General features: G+C 36.7%; 1 protein-coding gene across 2 annotated transcripts; it reads right to left on the bottom strand.

Moving 5' to 3' along the window:
- Positions 1-981: 981 nt before the first annotated feature.
- On the bottom strand, positions 982-11,005 carry LOC103710962 (putative GPI-anchored protein At5g19250). Of its 2 annotated transcripts, none has more exons than XM_008796906.4 (2): positions 10,827-11,005; positions 982-1,637 (listed from the first exon to the last, which is right to left on the bottom strand). In XM_008796906.4, the coding sequence occupies exons 1-2, from the start codon at positions 10,894-10,896 to the stop codon at positions 1,129-1,131; spliced, it is 579 nt and encodes a 192-aa protein (XP_008795128.1). In that variant the 5' UTR covers positions 10,897-11,005; the 3' UTR covers positions 982-1,128. The 2 variants fall into 2 exon arrangements, with proteins under 2 accessions (XP_008795128.1, XP_008795129.1); XM_008796907.6 differs by lacking the exon at positions 10,827-11,005 and adding an exon at positions 4,361-5,102.
- Between the last annotated feature and the right edge of the window lie 6,593 nt (positions 11,006-17,598).

The following is a 17,598-nucleotide window of genomic DNA, read 5'->3' as shown; positions in this document are numbered from 1 at the left end:
CACAGCCTCTACTCCTCTTCCCATCCTCTCCATTTTATATTTTTTGCTTAAAGAATCTATAAATTGTATTATCAAGGTAGATAGTTACCAGAAATGGTGTTCTTGGGTGCATTCTTGATGGTAATTCAAGATGTTACATGTTAGCTGTGGTGTATTTGTCTAGGACTGGTTGTGTACGTGAGTGTATGCACGTGGGTGTATGTGTGTATGCATGCATGCATGCGTGCAGAATTTTTGATGAAGAGATTGTTCTGTTGTTGCATGAAGCAAGAGCAAAAACTTTGATTATGGTTTTCCAAGACATACAAATTTGTACTCCTAGGCTGTCCATGGACAAAGGAGCAAACGCGAACAGGCACAGGCAAAAAGAGATGGATGGTGGTGGTGAAGCTGGTTAACTTAACCCAGTCGATGGTACCTAAAACAAAAGAAGTGCTTAATGATACAAGAAAATTAATCAGTGGTCAAGACCCAAATTTATCTAATACCAGATATCTTAATTAATAAGCCTAGTTATTAGGCTAGTATCGTACTTTGATGCCACGATTGGGAAGCAGTTTGGGCATGGCGATCAATAAAACACCAATTAGATGGAGACACAAAAACACTGAATACTTAGTTCAAGTGCTGCAGATACAATATTTTCCATCTAAAGACATGAGCAGGACAAAATAACTCAAGCTCAATTGGTGTCACAATAGATTTCTCTTGTAAAAGATATTTCTATTTATTTACATTTCGAGCTTAATTGAGATGAACACAAGCCAGTTGGGCAAATCTTTAGCTTATGTCATTTGCTACTTCGATGAGCCTGAAAATTTTTTTGAAAAAAAAATATGCAGCGGAATACTCCATTCAGCAAGAAGTTGGACATAGACTTGGGTCATGAACAAACTCTTGATAGGTCATCAGAAACGTGAGATAAAAAATAATGCCAGAAACGGCTATGGCACAGTAGAATTTTCCTAATCAACACAGAACTGCAAAGATAAAATCCTTGTTGTCGGTTCACATTTCAAAGTACCATTTTTCTCCATGAAAATATAGTTTTTGGCATGGCAGATTCAAAAACTAGAGACAAATTTAAATGGACAGCACAGGAAAGAGTTTTGACCATTGTAACACTCATCAGCTCATCATGACAATGACGAAACCCAGCAGGAACAGCACCAATTGGAGGCGAATAGCAACCTTGACAACTGAAGCAACTCCTGTTGCCGGTGCAAAACTACCACTGGGCGTGTTTGTGCTCAAAACAACCACCACCCAGTCATCTTCATCGGCGATTCCAGCTCCAACAAAATGACTATCATTCAGATTCTGAGAGTACTGAGATTTTGTGAAGTTGGACAGGACAAGATCTGGAGTTAGACCAGGTATGCAAGCTGGCATTACAGCAGCATCTTGAGTGACCGTTGCATTGAGATGACAGTGGTTCAGAAAGTCTGGATAGTTTGGGAACTGTTGCTCGGTCCCAGGAACAGTATTGGAGCCTGTAGTGTTGCTGCATTGTTGGCCCTTAAACTGTTTGGCAAGTTGTTCTGCCAAGCACTCTGCATTTTGATTCCCTGTTAGTGCTGAAAGGTTGAGGGAAGCTCTGTAACTGTTGATACCTTTAAGAAGTTCGCTGCTTGTATCTGCAAAGAAAGAGTTCATGAGGCACTTCATCCATATGAAATGATGGCAATTTTGAGCCTCTTAAAAGTATGAAAGTTTTTCTGATAAATATACAGAAATAATAGAAGACCAAGTTCTTCAAAGGTCATACTTGTGCTAAAAATGATCTATCTATCTATCTCTACATACACACACACACACACACACACAGAAAGGCTGGGTAGCTAAAAGAGCTTTCGAAGGACAATGCTTCTCAGTCTTTAATCATCAGTGTTCAGTTGTGGCTTTCATATGTGGGTCAAAGATGTAACTAACAGTTCCATGGAGCTTCCATCAGTTAAATAAAATAGGAAAAAGATATAAAAAGAGGAGTTAATGATATCCCTCATTCTCATCCTTCCTCTCAACACTTCACACACATCTTCCTCCCTCTCTTGAACCCCTGCCAACCTTGTGTTATCCTTCTTGTAAACCCAAACATACGACTCCCACCAACCTACTTCTCTTCTTCCTTAACTTCTCATGATGCCCGACCTCACTTCTTCCCTCTTCCACTCACTTCTTCCCCTGCCCCGCCCCCAACTTACTTCCATTATATGTTCCCACCAACCCCAACCTTCCCCTGTCCCTCCACTCAACATTTTGCAATTAATAGTTATGTAATGGATCACCAGTAATCATGGAAATCCAAGAGCTAGTTACTCTTTCAGCATCTCATTACCAATCTTTTAATACATATCAATAATAATTCCTAAAATCAACATCTCATTAATGATCACAAACCACAATTACACTATAAACTTGGAACAACAAAATCTAGATTAGGAAAGGCTGCCATGTCTGCTCTTTCAAACATCAAGTGCAGATTCATCCATCCAATAGATCAGATCCATCTGAAGCATTTCATTAAATAACAAGCAATCAGTTTCTAGACACCAATATGTCACATGGATATACATAAAGCACAGGTAGAATTAGTTTGAATTTAACCCCTTCCACTGAACATTACAAAATTCATTCTTCCAGCTTTGCACAACTCAAAACAACAATAGTTAAGGTAACTGGATTCATATTTATATTATCCAATCCTTTAAGCAAATCAGCAAATATGAAACAAAGAAAACAATCTCAAAAACCTTCTAAAAGTGGATGTGAAATGCAGGGTTGCCTAAATGGGGTACAAAGGGAGCTACACTTCAGGGTAGCACCCTTCTCCCTGCTCCATCCCAATGCCGCCCCCCCCCCCCCCCCCCCCCCCCCCCCCACCAAAAAAAAAACACCTGAAAAACACCTGCACCACCACCCCACCCATGCCTCCACACGCACAGAGATGTGTGGGAGTTGAGGTTGCTAGTGTACTCAATAGGCTGGGGCACGAGTGGGGGTCAACGTCAACCACATTCTGTAATAGGCAGGGCCGGAGATGGAACTGTTGGGCAGGACCAAAGTTGGTATGGTGGTGCTACCTAATCAACAAAGGCTGCCTGTGACCCACAGGCATGCCTTTTAACACAGAAGGGTTCGTAGCTGTTATGATAGAGAAAAGGTATATGGAAAGGGTGGGATGGGAAGGAAGGAGGAGAAGAGATCTTGATCTGCATGGGATAGGGCTTGACAGTTTCTCTTGTTTCTTAATTGTTTTCCTTTTTTCCTGTTTTTTCTTCTCTTCTAGCTATAGGTTACGTTACATCCAAGCTCGAATATGGCCTGCATCTTAAGTGACACCCACAAATCTGATGGCTAAAAACTGAGAAGCATTTGCCAGCAAATGCTCTCTAAAGCAGCGTACGCTTACTCTGCATGTACACTTTTCTATATCTGTGTCTGTCCATGTCTGAGTACAATTTATCACCCTTTCTATATCTGTGATATGAAGTTTTATGCCTTCAATTGGCTTGGTTATTATGATGGTCAAAAGTTAGCAATGTTGTAAAGTTGGCTTGGCTTGGTCAAGAGTCTCCAATAATGTAGTTTTATTTGGAAAGAGTTTTCCAAGTAGTACAAAGGGGTTGGGGATTATTCTTGCGGCTTTATATTTAGAGAAAGTTGCAGCCACAACTTTGATGCAGCTTTCCTGATGTACGAATAAAAGCTTTTTGCATGTTAATGTCTTAATCATAAAAAGAAATATAGCCAAGAGAACATCGAGTCTCAAGTCCTAACAGTCACCAATCAATTGCCAGCCAAAACACATCCACTATCACAGAAAAAAAAAAGCAACATTTCCATCAAATATCTCAAGGCATCATTTCATTTATCTGATTTAAAATGGACATTGATCACCCAGTCATAAACATTAAACATCAAAGAGAGATAAAAGTCAAAAATATTTATTTCGTCTTTCATAAATTTCCAAATTAGGATTTTCCTCTTTCTTTTCTTCCCAATATTAGACTTTCCAAATCTAAGATGCATCATTCTTTGCCAAAATGGATCCATAAATCCAGCTTAAGTACATGAAAAACAGGCATATCTAATATGTCTAACAGAAAGATGAGCAGACAAAAAAAAATCTACGGAAATCTCCATTCATATATTGTGCACTAAAAGGGGGAATTTTTAATTTCTCATCTATCTCAAATTTACGATTAACCAACATTTTTTCCATCAAAGTTATGCTAATGCTGTTACCTTGAAATTATAAACAAGTTCAACTTCGAAACTAGCCAATTACATGTAACAATCCACATTCTCTAACTTCAGAGGCATATACTCAAGAGAGAGCAAAAGAGGATTGAGTTACCATCAGATCTGGCAAAATAAAGAAGGAAGGCGAGGAGGAAGAAGGAGGGGATAGACAGACAAAGACCCATTTCTGACTGCGCTTATCTTCTTTTTCTTGAGAAAATCGAAAGGAGTTGAGGAAGGAGGAAAATGTGAAGGATGGGAAAGGGTGGATCTTCACCGCTTTCACACCCACCTCTTTTCTTTTACTCTATTACTTATTTTTGTCGCTTCCTTTTAGCTTTTCTTTTATCAACCTCACTGAGCAGGACAAGGTCGGTGCTCTGTGTCTCTTCACAGTAGCTACTTACTCGAGGGTGGTAAAGCATAGCACTCTTTCCCAAGAAAGAAGAAAGGGCGGTAGTAACCTACCTTCCTTTTATTTTCCTTCCCCTTAGCAAAGCGACACGGCAAACCACACTAATGTGTCTCCACAAGGAATTGTCTGCAATACCCGGTACACATCTAAAGCTTGATTCAAGTAACTTTTTCCTTTCTAAGAAAAAAGTTTGATGAAGATACCCTTGGGTAAGATGTCCTCTGAGGCAGGGGCAGTCAAAAGCCACCTCTTGCATGATAACAATATTTTCCAAATTATAAAATTTTAAAAAATATAAGTTTTTGAATTTATTTTTTTGTTGGTGAGATCAATTCAGGCAAATATTCTCCAAGATGAATTAGTTCAGAACTATTAAATTGTTCATCAATTATATGCAAATTTTATAGTTTATTCGTGAGTTGTACACAGATAGTCTACAAAAGCTTTAGATCTCACAAACTAATGAAACTATATATTGCTGTTGGTGATGGTTCTGCTATCGCTTACTATTATTGCCTCTGCCATATTTACCTCTTATGTAAATAAATATGTAAATATTTTAGAAAGCTTAAGTTCTTTACTTTTATCATTTCATTCCCAATCATTTGTCCTTCGAACTCTTTCTGACCTTTTGGCAAATTTTCTGGATTTTTCTCAGATCTGAAACCTTATCTCTAGATGTCTAGATGAACATGTTACTATAGTCATTCCTGGATTGGGATATGATGCACAACAGGCTTTGAAATGGGTGTTCAGCAGACAATGCAAACAAGGGTTTTATTGCATCAAGATATTGATTTTCATCGACACGAGGCACATGTGAATATGATGTATTTGAAATACTGGCCCTCGCTATCCCAGATTATACAAGCCAATATATCGAAAGATATCAGCCCATATAATATCAACATGTGAGCCTTATTTTATTATCCTAAATGTTTTCTAATAAATACTAGTATTTTGCACATGTATTTCATGCGCAAAACCCATAATCTTGATGCACTAATCCATTTTAAACTGTTGAAAATGCAAGAATCCAATACCTCTAGAGATCCAAATCTCCTGATACATGTTTTCTTTAGGTCAAAAGTAAGCATAAAGCAGTTAAATATACAAATCGAATTCATAAATTGAAAGGTCCATAATATAACAAAGATTTTCTTTTCTTGTCCAAGCTTTACTAAACTTCAAAAAATTTTACTGAAAAAAATTGTTATTGATATACTTGTTTGGTCAAAATTTTTACCGAATTCAGCAAAATTCATGCAAATTAAAAAAGGGTTAATTAACCAATAACATTGCAACTACATAATAAGCCAACTACCTAAGCAAAGACTGACCTGATTGCTCCTGAGAGAATTTTACAAGCATGGTTCCTTATTAGCAAGGTAGGCTGAATCGGTACCATGCCCTATACCACTCAGCCACCGGTTCAGTAAGATACCAGTTCGGCACCATATTGACACACGGTATGGGCTGGCGTGCCGATTCCGAAACAGCACGCCTTTTTTTATTTTTTTGTTTTTCAATTTTTTGAAAAATAATGATGCGTTATGAAGCTTTGTGATATTTAATGAGGTTTTATGAAGATTTTGAGTGATTTAAACGTTAATTTGATGTTTTTTGAGATGTTTTGATGTTCTTCAATGCATTGTTTCTTTTTTGCATATTTTTTTGTTTATAAAATGACTATAACTTTAATAATAAATATAATTAAAATATATAAATCATTACATTCATAAAGAAAAACAATAAAATACATAACAGAAGGCTAATTTAAATACATATCGACATCTAAAATCTCGTAGAGTGGCGATGTCTCTCATAGATGCCGGGGTCATCTTTGTATGCAGGAGCTTCAGCCCAATTTTCTATCCACAGCCCCTAAATCCTATAAGTTCGTCAGGCTACCATATGGTATGTAGTCTAGATTGTCCTTGTACGTATTGTGGATAATGAAGTCACTCTGGAAGGAGTCATCTGCTAGATACTGCGACTGTGGATCGACCCATCTGAATATACCAGCAACAAATTCCGATCCACAAAATGCTTTAGGCTGCGTAGGATAATAGCCACTCAAAGATGACATGTCTAAACCACCTCATCATAAGAAAAGTAACCCCCACCATATCCATAGGATTCCAGACCTGATATATTGAGAGATTCTACTATACGTGCTATGTCATCTACAGCAGCCTTGTATCAACCATGATCTCGAGGACCCTGTCTCCTATATCCAATCGTATCCTTGCAGTCTCTTGATTCTGCATTGTGGTCCCTATCCTACAAAGCATGAGTGAACTAGGATTCCGGTGAATCAAATCCCACCTTAAGGCTGTGAGCCATACATCGTGTTCTGACCACCTTCCTAACCACCAGATGCATCATCACTGCTACTCCTATGTGATTATGAGGTCTCCTTGGTATCTAGATCTGACTCCTCCACTTTCTCCTATAAGGTCTTGCCTTTTTCTTTGCCTTTTCTCCCAAGTACTTTCTTTCCTATCCTACCCTGCTCTGACAACTCTACTGCAATGATCAACCATGCCCTTCTGCCTGACTGACTAGATAGGGTAGCATAGCAGCCTCGTCCGAGCATCTCTCGATCAAATTATTGGGAGGATGTCTTGAACATGGAATCATCTAACAATCTGGTCCCCATTGGCCCCTCTACCTGATTTGTTGAATGGGAGCATGGGATGTTATGTTCTACCCATTGCTCCCATCCACCCTAGCCTCGCTGGCTATGATGCTAGCAGAATGTGGGGGGTGATCCTGGCTCATCGAGCTCTGACTCCCACCGCTAGCCTTCAAGCTAACCAATCATTAGATCCTCATCATCTTATACAAAATTATTGTGGAGCGAATCATTATAGTTCGGCTTTACTTCCTCCTCAATGCACTGAAGCCTCAACTTTAGATTATAGTGCACATAGACAAAATCGTTAAGGCATTTCTACGTGAGACGGTTCCAATGTTTGCTATGGATCAAGACGAATGTAGCCAGCTGCGCTCACAGCTTCATGAGAGGATCTGAATAGCAAGCCCATCTACTAATTTGTTCCTTAGCAACCATCAACATGTGATAAAGGAAGCTCATCTGTGGGTACCTCTCATGATCTACAGCTCGAAGCAGAGCATATAAAGGCTTGATAGCCTTTCACAACCCTCTTTGTCGACATCCAAAACAGCTGGCTCGTCATCATGCCCTCTTCGTGGCTCCCCTCAGTACCGGCCCTCGCGTATCTTCTCTCCTACAACTCAATACAGACAAAAATCTGGCGCAAACCTGCCTTCCACTCAAGAAGGCTATCAAGTGCAATATAATTAGTGACAAATTATGTAACACCTGGCTTCAATATTTCTCCCACCATGAACTTCCTCACCCATGTGTGCAAGATAAATTTGGTGATAGACTGGGTTGTCTCCACAACTTGTCTGATCTTGCAAATCTTTTTGATGCCCATCAGCATGAGGTCGATGCAGTGTGCAACACATGGTGTCCAAAAAATGTGGGGTTGTCTCTCCTTCAACAACTCAACAGCAGCCTTATATTGCAACACATTATCAATGACTATCTGCACGACATTCTGCTCTCCCATGTGATCTATTACATCCTCCATCAATTTCAGAATATACTGTGTTGTGCACCTTATCTAAAGTATCAATTGACTTGTGGAAGATCTTCATGTCACAATAAGTCAGAAAGTTGATGCTTCACTTGCTAGGATCCATCCACCCATTACACATTTACTGTCAGTCCATAGATGCCCCACTTGCTCTATATGAAGTTATCCAGTTCTTGAGCTCTTGTTTGTTGTTCTCAAGAAACTCACCACAAATATCCTTCAATCTTAAAGGATCCACATCCTGTCCTATTCTCTACATTGAGACAATGGCATGTACTCACAATGGGTTGGTGGATGAAGGGTGCATGTACTTTGTGAATATGTCAAAAGTTTATGGGATTCAGCCTGAGATGAAGCATTATGGTTGCATAGTTGATTTGTTGATTCGATCTGGGTTGTTGGAAGAGGCAGAAGGGATCGTCAGAAGCATGACAAGTAACATTCAAATTCTGACCTCTTATAACTAGAATATTTCAGAATTTTCCTAAAATTTTAACTGACAAGTAAGAATTAAATTGAGTTAATCCTTTGAAAGATTGGATTTTTAGTCAAGGAATTAGATGAAGATTACAAAAGCTATACAATGGATCATATTTTTTAAAAATATATATATATTAATGCAAGAGAAGAGGTATTTCCTGACCATATATCCCTAGATCTAGATTTTACCATGATAGGAAGAACAGGACTTGATTGGTCATTGAAGAGAACAATTTTTGGACTAAATCATTTGGACTTTGAATTGAAGGATTGGATAAAGACTAAAAGGACTTTACAATGGATCAAATTACATTGATAATATATTTTAATAAAAGTTAAGTTATGTAGACTAATCATATTTTTATATAATTTAATTTTACTCTGAGATGAAGAACCAAGTATTTATTTTTTGATTTTGGTTCATGACTAGTTATTTTAGTAAGTCTTGAAAATTTATGCTTAGATTCTCATATCTGACTTTCCATAAGTAAACAATTTGTTGGCTATGTAAATTCATTGGATGGGGTTGAGGCTTTCAGTATACCATCATACAATACAATCTCCAAAGTTCCTCTTTGATTTTGTTCTTGAGGATGCTTTCTCATTTCATATCACAAATGAAATGGTGAAGTGTCAAACTAAAGTTGAGACATCGTGCTTCGTGCACATGCTATGTTTTATAGGGTCTATGGTGAGACTCTAATCCCTAGTGGAGGTTACATCTTAAAAGCCAAACCTATTATTCTTGTATTTTATTTATCTCTTGTTATTATTCTTTATTTGATGGATAAGTTTGGATCAAATGTTATAATCGTCGATGATAATATAAAAGACCCGAAATTTTTAATTGGAGAAAGTATTGGTCATAATGTTATAGCTTCCTGTCTTCATTTCCTGAAAGTATTGTCCATTTTGTTATTCAAATATTCTGCTCTACTATTTTTTCATGGTATAATAATCTATGCTTGGCTGACGGCTTATAAAGGATGGGGTGGGTTCGGATACTCTTTAGTACAACTTTGGTACTCGATAGTTCATTAGCCCCGCGGATTTCTGCCACATTATGAGCAGGTAGTCAGATGATTTCTAAAAGATAAAGGTGTGGGCTCAACATCCAAATTAGCGGTAACCTAAAATCAGCTAGCAGGAAGAGCTGTCTGCCATCCTAGTCATTGCCCCCAATGTTCTCTCTGCAGCCTTCTCTCTTCCATGCTCTTTCTTCCTCAATTTTTCAGAAAAAAATCCTCAAAATTAATCTCAATAGCATTACCCATCCCATATTTTGTTTAACAGGAGGAGACCAAGCAGGCCCTATGTCAGTATATCTATAGAACATGCCTAGAGAGATAAATAAGAGAAGAATCATTTAGAAAAGGTTAATGCATTTATAAGTATTAGTTACTGGCATGTAAAGTAAAACATATTATCAAATAATAAACATTAAGATTAGAAAACATTAAGGATCACATGTACAGAAGCGACCACATCCATATAAAACTCTCCCCCATCAATGTCCAATATCATAAATCAAAGAATTGCAAGCAAGAAGATAATATATCTGACATAATGAGTCCCAAGAGTCATCATTCCTTCCAGCCAGTACACATTCAAAAATGCAGAAAAGAAACCAACTTCTCCATCAAATATGGAACAACATCATTCCATTTCATCAGAAAAGGTCAAAAATATCCATTTCATCTTCCATAAATTTCCCAATTGGGGTTTTCCTTTTCTTTTTCATTCCCAATGTCAGAGTTTTTTAAGTCTAGGATTCATTTTTTCCTAGTTTGGCGAAATCGAACCTATAGTCCATACATCCAGCCCAAAGTACATGAAAACTTCTTAAATAAAAACGAGCAGAAAAGCAATATCTGGCGAAATTAGAAAACAATCAATCAATGACAAACTTGGGCTGCAACCAAAAAGCAGAGTACAAACTTATGCCAATGCCATGACATTGGGATTATAAAACAATCTAAATTCATAGCAATTCAAATAAATAAAACAACCTACATTGAAGGTATTTATTTAGAGTGAGCGAGGGGGTATTGAATTACCATCACATCTGGCGAAATGAAGAAGAAAGGCGAGGGGGAAGAAGGAGAAGATGGAGAGACCAAGACCCATTCCTCACCCTTTCTTTCCTTCTTCTTTTCCTCAGAAAGTAGGGAGGAGGAGGAGAAAATGAGGAGGGTGGGAAGGGAAGGATTTCCATAGCTGTCACACCAACTTCTTTTCTTCTATTTTACTCATGAATTACTCTATTTTTCTCGTCCTTTGTCGGTTGCTCGGCGAGGGCCGAATCTTGTTTGGTGGAGGCGTGTCGTCTACGGCGGACGCCCCTTCGCTTTGATGGCCCTGAAAACATTTAAAAGAGGCCCGAAAGCTTTTCTAAGCAACGGCCCAAGGCCGACCGGAGCCTAAACGCGAGCCCGAGTGCCCCAATGGGATGAACCGGATCAGGACAGACTGGCCTGAATTGCCTGGCACGAAATATTTTGAAGTCTTTGCACAGAAATATGATCTAAATCTAATAATGTTATTGTATCTGTGGAAAGAAATTAATAAAAAATATTGCATGGCATGAGAAGCAGGTGTTGATCATTATATAATGGGTGCTTATGTGCTTTGTTTTGAAGAACTTGCATTAATGATATACATAAATAATTAATATAGTAATTGTTAGATGGCCTGGGATTGGCTTATTACATAGATGCCTTCAACAATTACCATTTGGCTGCCCAGCATTTAACTGGTAGAGGTGTGTCCTTCTGGGTTCTCTCATACGAGAGAAAGATCCTCTCAATACTCCAACGCCCACACTGGATATGGACCAAATTGTCTCATGATGTTCCGAACCCAGATAGCTATGACTGCCACTAAAAATAGAGGCCAATCAACAGCTTGGAGCTAGCATCTAACGAAAACGACTCTCTGTCAATGGGTTGAAATTGGTAACAAATATGAACTATGAAATTTTGTTGATTACGAAGACGGTCCTGATATGGATTATAGTAACCGTAGCACAAATATCTGTGAGCAATGTTTTGATCTATGATAGGATTACATGACATGAACAATGATTTACGAATTTATTTGCAATATAAACTTGGTACTATGTTTATGAATGATGATGGATGATCTGTTCATGCCTGTTTTGCTTTATGACCTATTTTTAATATACTGTATTTTATGTAATGGAATATCTATTATTTTTCTTAAATGATGCATTGACATGAAAAACTTATGCTTGATTCAATAAAATTGTAAAATGTTTACTTACTAAGTTGCATCGCTCATATACTTATATTTTTATTTTTCTTTCTCCAAGCAAATAGGATCAGTAGGGACGAAGGTTGGTCCACAGTTGGAGTTTGCGCTAGCAAGCTTAACGATTTTGTAGAAGAATTTTCGTATTGACTATAAATTTGTAGCTAATAATTTTCTGAATATTGAGGATGGTGAGTTTGGTATTTATTTAGACGTTGCGACCAATATTGGCTTTATTTAATGGATGATGAAATTAGATATTTAATTGTTATATTTTGTTACGATGGATTTGAAAATTAAAAGTAATGTTAGCTTCGTATTCTCGTAGGTTGTACCCCTCGGTAGCACGGCCATATCATGTTTCGGATTTAGGGCGTGACAAAAAGAAACACCAATCTTGACATATACATATCAAATTACTTTGATGAGCCATCCTAGAAGTTCCCTTAAAATCATCTCGGGCACATTGAGACGTGCTACTAGTGGGTCAACAATTATCTATGAACTTAGAGAGTACATTGAATACTTAGTTTTCCAGTGAATTGTGGTTTAACCCAATGGTCTCCAGTTAGAATTGGGGAGAGGAGATGGAAGGGTTGTTATAGTTTCTCTTGTTTTCTCTTGTTCCTCCTATATATCGTGAGGGGCCCAGATAATTCATGATGATGAAGGGGTATGTGGGAGCTAGGAATTTTAGGGGTTTTTTTGAGGTGGGGCTCAGCTTCATGTTTTGGAGCTCACTGTATGAGGCTGACTTAAAAACCTTGTAGGCATACACCATTTAATAATCTCATTGTGAATGCACCCATTTCACCTCTTCTTGATTGCTTATATTTTCTTATCAAAATCATATGTTAACATTTCTTTTCTAACAAATTAGGATTATTTGGGTCCATTATATAAAAAGACAATACTAAGACTCCAAATCAACTGCTTCTTGAATATTATCACTTCTCAACTGCTTCTTGAATATTATCACTTCAACCTAGAAACTCATTACCTAACCTGAATCTGGTCTGAATCTAACTCAAACTCGACCCAAACCTGATAATGAATGGGTTCAGTGTGGAAACAAGGTGAAACCCGTTGAAACTTTTGAGTTAAGTATATGTTTGAGGTTTTCATACCCAACCAACCTAAACCTGCAAACGTTACCTAGTTTATTGCACACATACATGCATTATACTAGATACAAACATATGCATGCATATTTACATTAATATATAATATTAGTTTTACTTTTGTATCCTTGAATTGAAAATAAAAATTAATGACATGTGAGGATATATTTAGGTATTTATAGTTAACTTTCATTAGTTATCTATTCAATTTTTAGTCTGTTATTGTTATATAATTAACCATAAAGTGCTTGTTGTTCATGTTTTGATTTTTGTAGAATGTATTTGATATCTTATCGACAAACTTTTTAGAAAATGAATTGTTGAGCTTGATTAACTCATTAAGATATAATATTTGATACTTGATGGGTACCCGGACTTGATCTCTATCCAATCCAAGCCCAATTTATATCTTATTACCCAAACCCATACCTGACCTGATCTTTCAACTGATCAGGTACGGAATAAGGCCTTAGACCCAGATCCTCAATGGGTACATGAATGTTTAGAGTAAAACCTGGACCTGACTCAATCTCATATAACCCCTATAAATACGAGCAAGAATGCAACCACTGAGCTATAGCACAATTTGCATAACTTATAAATTATCAACAAAGTTAATTTGGTACATCTTGGTGCTTTGAAGTTATGTGGGAATAAAAAGAATCAAATCATTTAATTTTTAAAAGGAGATGTAATGTTGGACATTGACTAATTGATGAATTGCTATCCTCTCCACTTCATGGTTGAACTAGAGCAATATAATGTTACAATCATGACCCCACTCTCATAACAGCATTGCCATGTATTTAACTATGTCCTTGTCAAGAGAAACACACCAAATTTTACTCTTGAATTGATAATTCAGAACATAATTAGTTGTGGAAAATTCAATTAATATCCTTTATCATAATGAAACTTTCGACCATTTGGAAAAAATATGCCTATTTTTGAGAAGAATGGGAAAAAAATCTTAATTAGATTACAAAAGGTAGAAATTTATGTAATTATGAAACTAAATAACCTACTAATTCTATGTGGCAGATGATTTATTTCTAAAATATATGTAGTGGATGTTTTACAATGAATGGTGTTCAAAGAATTAATAGCTCATTCATTCTCACAAGTAGACATGTGAATCAAAAAGATCACAAAATGCAATACAAGTTTATTAGCATGATAGCTAATAGCTTTGGACTTGCTCTAAGGAGAGGTCCAAGATTGTCCAAAAGAGTGTTTATGAGTCATGGTAGCATGGTACACATTTTTTTTTTCACATCAAAAAAATCATTCAATTGCCAACTCAATAAAAAAATACACTATCCTTCAGATACTTCCCTTTTCTTTTTTTTTTTCCACCAGAAAATAATTATGCCAACCAGAGATTCGAGACCTTCCTGTTAATCAAACCTAGAAATGCCTTAAACATCCATATGATACCTCCAAAAACGCAACCCAAGTACAGCTTGGTTGCATGGCGTTCTAATTTTATTTCCCTGTTCTCTGTTCCTTTGGTTGCTTTTCGGATCTGGATGAAATGAGAGAAGCTACATGGCCCGAGGTTTTGGACTGGGACTCAAAGATTGGAATATTTAATGGCGGATGATGTCGATGATTAAACTATAAAGAAGATACGATTGAGTGAGCTCACTGGCATCTTCAACCTTTTGACTACCTACATATATTAAAAGAATAAGAATATAAAACGTAACTGGTGCCACTTGTGGCGTGGAATTCAAATGGTGAAAACAATCTACTCCTCATTGGTAGGCTGGTGCTGGGGAATTCTAGAGACTGCATTGCGACTTTAGTTTGACTAGTCAAACACATGGTATAAGGCAGCATGCTCATCACATAATAATTAATTTGAAATTCTCAAAATTTAACCTTTAAACTTTGCAGCAATTCTAAATATAAAGCCTAAAAACATGTCCAAAAGATTTTTCGAATTTTTTGATACAAAAGGAAAAAGCTATAGTGATTATCATCTCTCAATGCATGCATGAATGTAGCAGCTTGTAATTAGCTAAGAACAGGCAGGGCTAGACTGACACCACCAATCCTACTGACTTTTTTCGATTACAGTGATTATCAGTAATGGTAGAGTTGAAATCGGATCAGATACTGATATATATATATATATATATATATATATATATATATATATATATATATATATATATATATATATATATATATATATTTATCTTAGAATTCGCTTGGTTAGTGGAAGAATTTTTTTTACTGGAATATTTTTTCTGAAAAGATGATTTCTGGGAATATAATGCCTGAGCATATTCCAAAGTAGCTTATATTTGGTTGAGCATCTACTTTTCAAAAAAATTGTATGAAATACCGATCATACCCTTAATAAAGAAAAAACGTTATCTATAGGTTTTAATGGCTTAAGAATACTTTTGGTAGGAAAAAAAGCCCCAATTCCTAACCAGTGGGAAAGTGGCTTTTCCATATTCTCAATGACTTTTTCTTTCCCATAAAACATGAAAATCTTATTCTATAGAAATCTTAATTTTCAATCTCTCTCCTCTAAAAACTTCAACCAAATAAAAGGTATTTTTTTATTTTCCCATTGACCACACATTTTTTCTTCTTTTCCCATGAATGAAACAAGTCCTTATTGGACAAATAGTTTTTTCGACGGATATGCATGCAAATATGTATATTAGTCAGATATTCAAATTTCTATCTATATCCGGATAGATTCGGATACGAATATGAATAGATATTATGTGATTCACTTTTATCCCTAAATGATGAATAGTTCAAAATGACTTCACAACTTATCTTTTTATCTTTAAATTGGATAAATGTTGCTATTTAAGGATAAATGTTGCTCAAACTAAGGAAAGGTTGTTATATCCATTATCCATTGAAGAAGATTACACTTCTATATTTTGAGATCCATCATCCAACCCAATCTAAAAATATTACAGACCTAAAATTCCTCCCACCAAGCTCAATCATGGTACCAAAAAATAAAATAAATAAATAAATAAGCTTATGTCATTAGTTGCATGAGGTGATCAGTGTGGTTCACATGGTCACTGATAATATAAACATATGGCAGTGGATATTCTTAAAGAAAAGAATAATAGAAACAGAGCAATGGAACTTGTTGGATGGCAGGATTGGACTCTGATGCACATTTCAAAAAAGAAAAAAAAATACAATATAAAAATATTTTATAACCAAGATTACGGTGCTAGGGACATCAATTTTCACGCAGTGCTGAACTGAAGGCTATGTAATGTTCCTCGTATAACATAATCCCCACAATGACATAAGCATAACACTAGCCAGCCAGCACATGGCATCCACCACATTGATCAGCAGTGTATCTTGCACACGAAAGAAGGATTCGTCTTCCTCTGCACAAATCCATTATTGGATCACTCACCACATAAAATCTCAAGACTCTATTATTCATCTATTTATATATATCTTAAAGTGCTCATTGGATGATCCAACAGTGGATCTGCATGAAGGTGGATTCTTCTTTCATGCGAAAGATACACCCCAAACTCTTAGGATAAAGCAACTGCTAGCTGTTATGGATAAGAACATTTGGAGTTGGGGCTTTGTTTGCTTAGCTAAATAAACTAACCTATAACACTAATTTTATTCTCAAACTATCCTATATAAGAAAAAAAAAACAGCTTATATCCTCCTGCTACCAAAAGAGGTACAAGAGAGATTGAAAGCCCCGCACCGAAAAACTCTAATAGAAGAGTAAAAGGCCCAAATTCACAAAATAAATAAATAAAAAATTAAGTAAGAAAGCAAATATAAAAAATTCTCTTTTCATAGACAGAAAAATTATATGACAACTCCAAAAAATTTGAGGCATATATTGATTGGAGACACATATAATTTTACCTTATTAGTATCTCAACATATGGCTCTTGTAATTGCCTATCCAATAGAACGGCTCGTCAGGGCAACAGCTACATTAGATAGGATGAAGGCTAGATTCCTTTCGATGCTACTGCTAAGAAGATAACAACCGATGGTAAGCCAAAGAAATTCAGACAAAAGCACTCTAGAATAATTGAGGGAAGAAGTAGAAGAGTCAAAAAAAAAAAAGAAAAAAAGAAGGAAAAGAAAGATGGCTTTTTTATGACTAGAAGGCGACTTCCTTCCTAACCAGATTTTTTTTTTTTTTTTTTTTTTTTTACCACGTGGATTCCATGTGGGCTGGACCCATCTGCTCCCTAACAAAGAAGGCTCCCACTTTTAGATTTTGTCCCCCGTTGCTGAGCTGGATAGACAAGACACTCGACCAAATCTGGGCTCCTCTCCTGTCGAAACGCCAACCGGCTCATTAAAATTTAGATCGTTGGGCACCAGCAACTTTTTCCCCTGCATGCAATAGATGGAGCGTGGTGGGCACCAAGGACACATGGCTGCCCACCCCGGCACC

The sequence above is a fragment of the Phoenix dactylifera genome, chromosome 2 (assembly GCF_051530095.1).
Source record: "Phoenix dactylifera cultivar Ajwa chromosome 2, Ajwa_hap1_PhDact_Kaust_v1.1, whole genome shotgun sequence".
In the NCBI taxonomy this organism is placed as follows: domain Eukaryota; kingdom Viridiplantae; phylum Streptophyta; class Magnoliopsida; order Arecales; family Arecaceae; genus Phoenix; species Phoenix dactylifera.
This window is presented reverse-complemented; position numbering and strand designations above follow the sequence as displayed.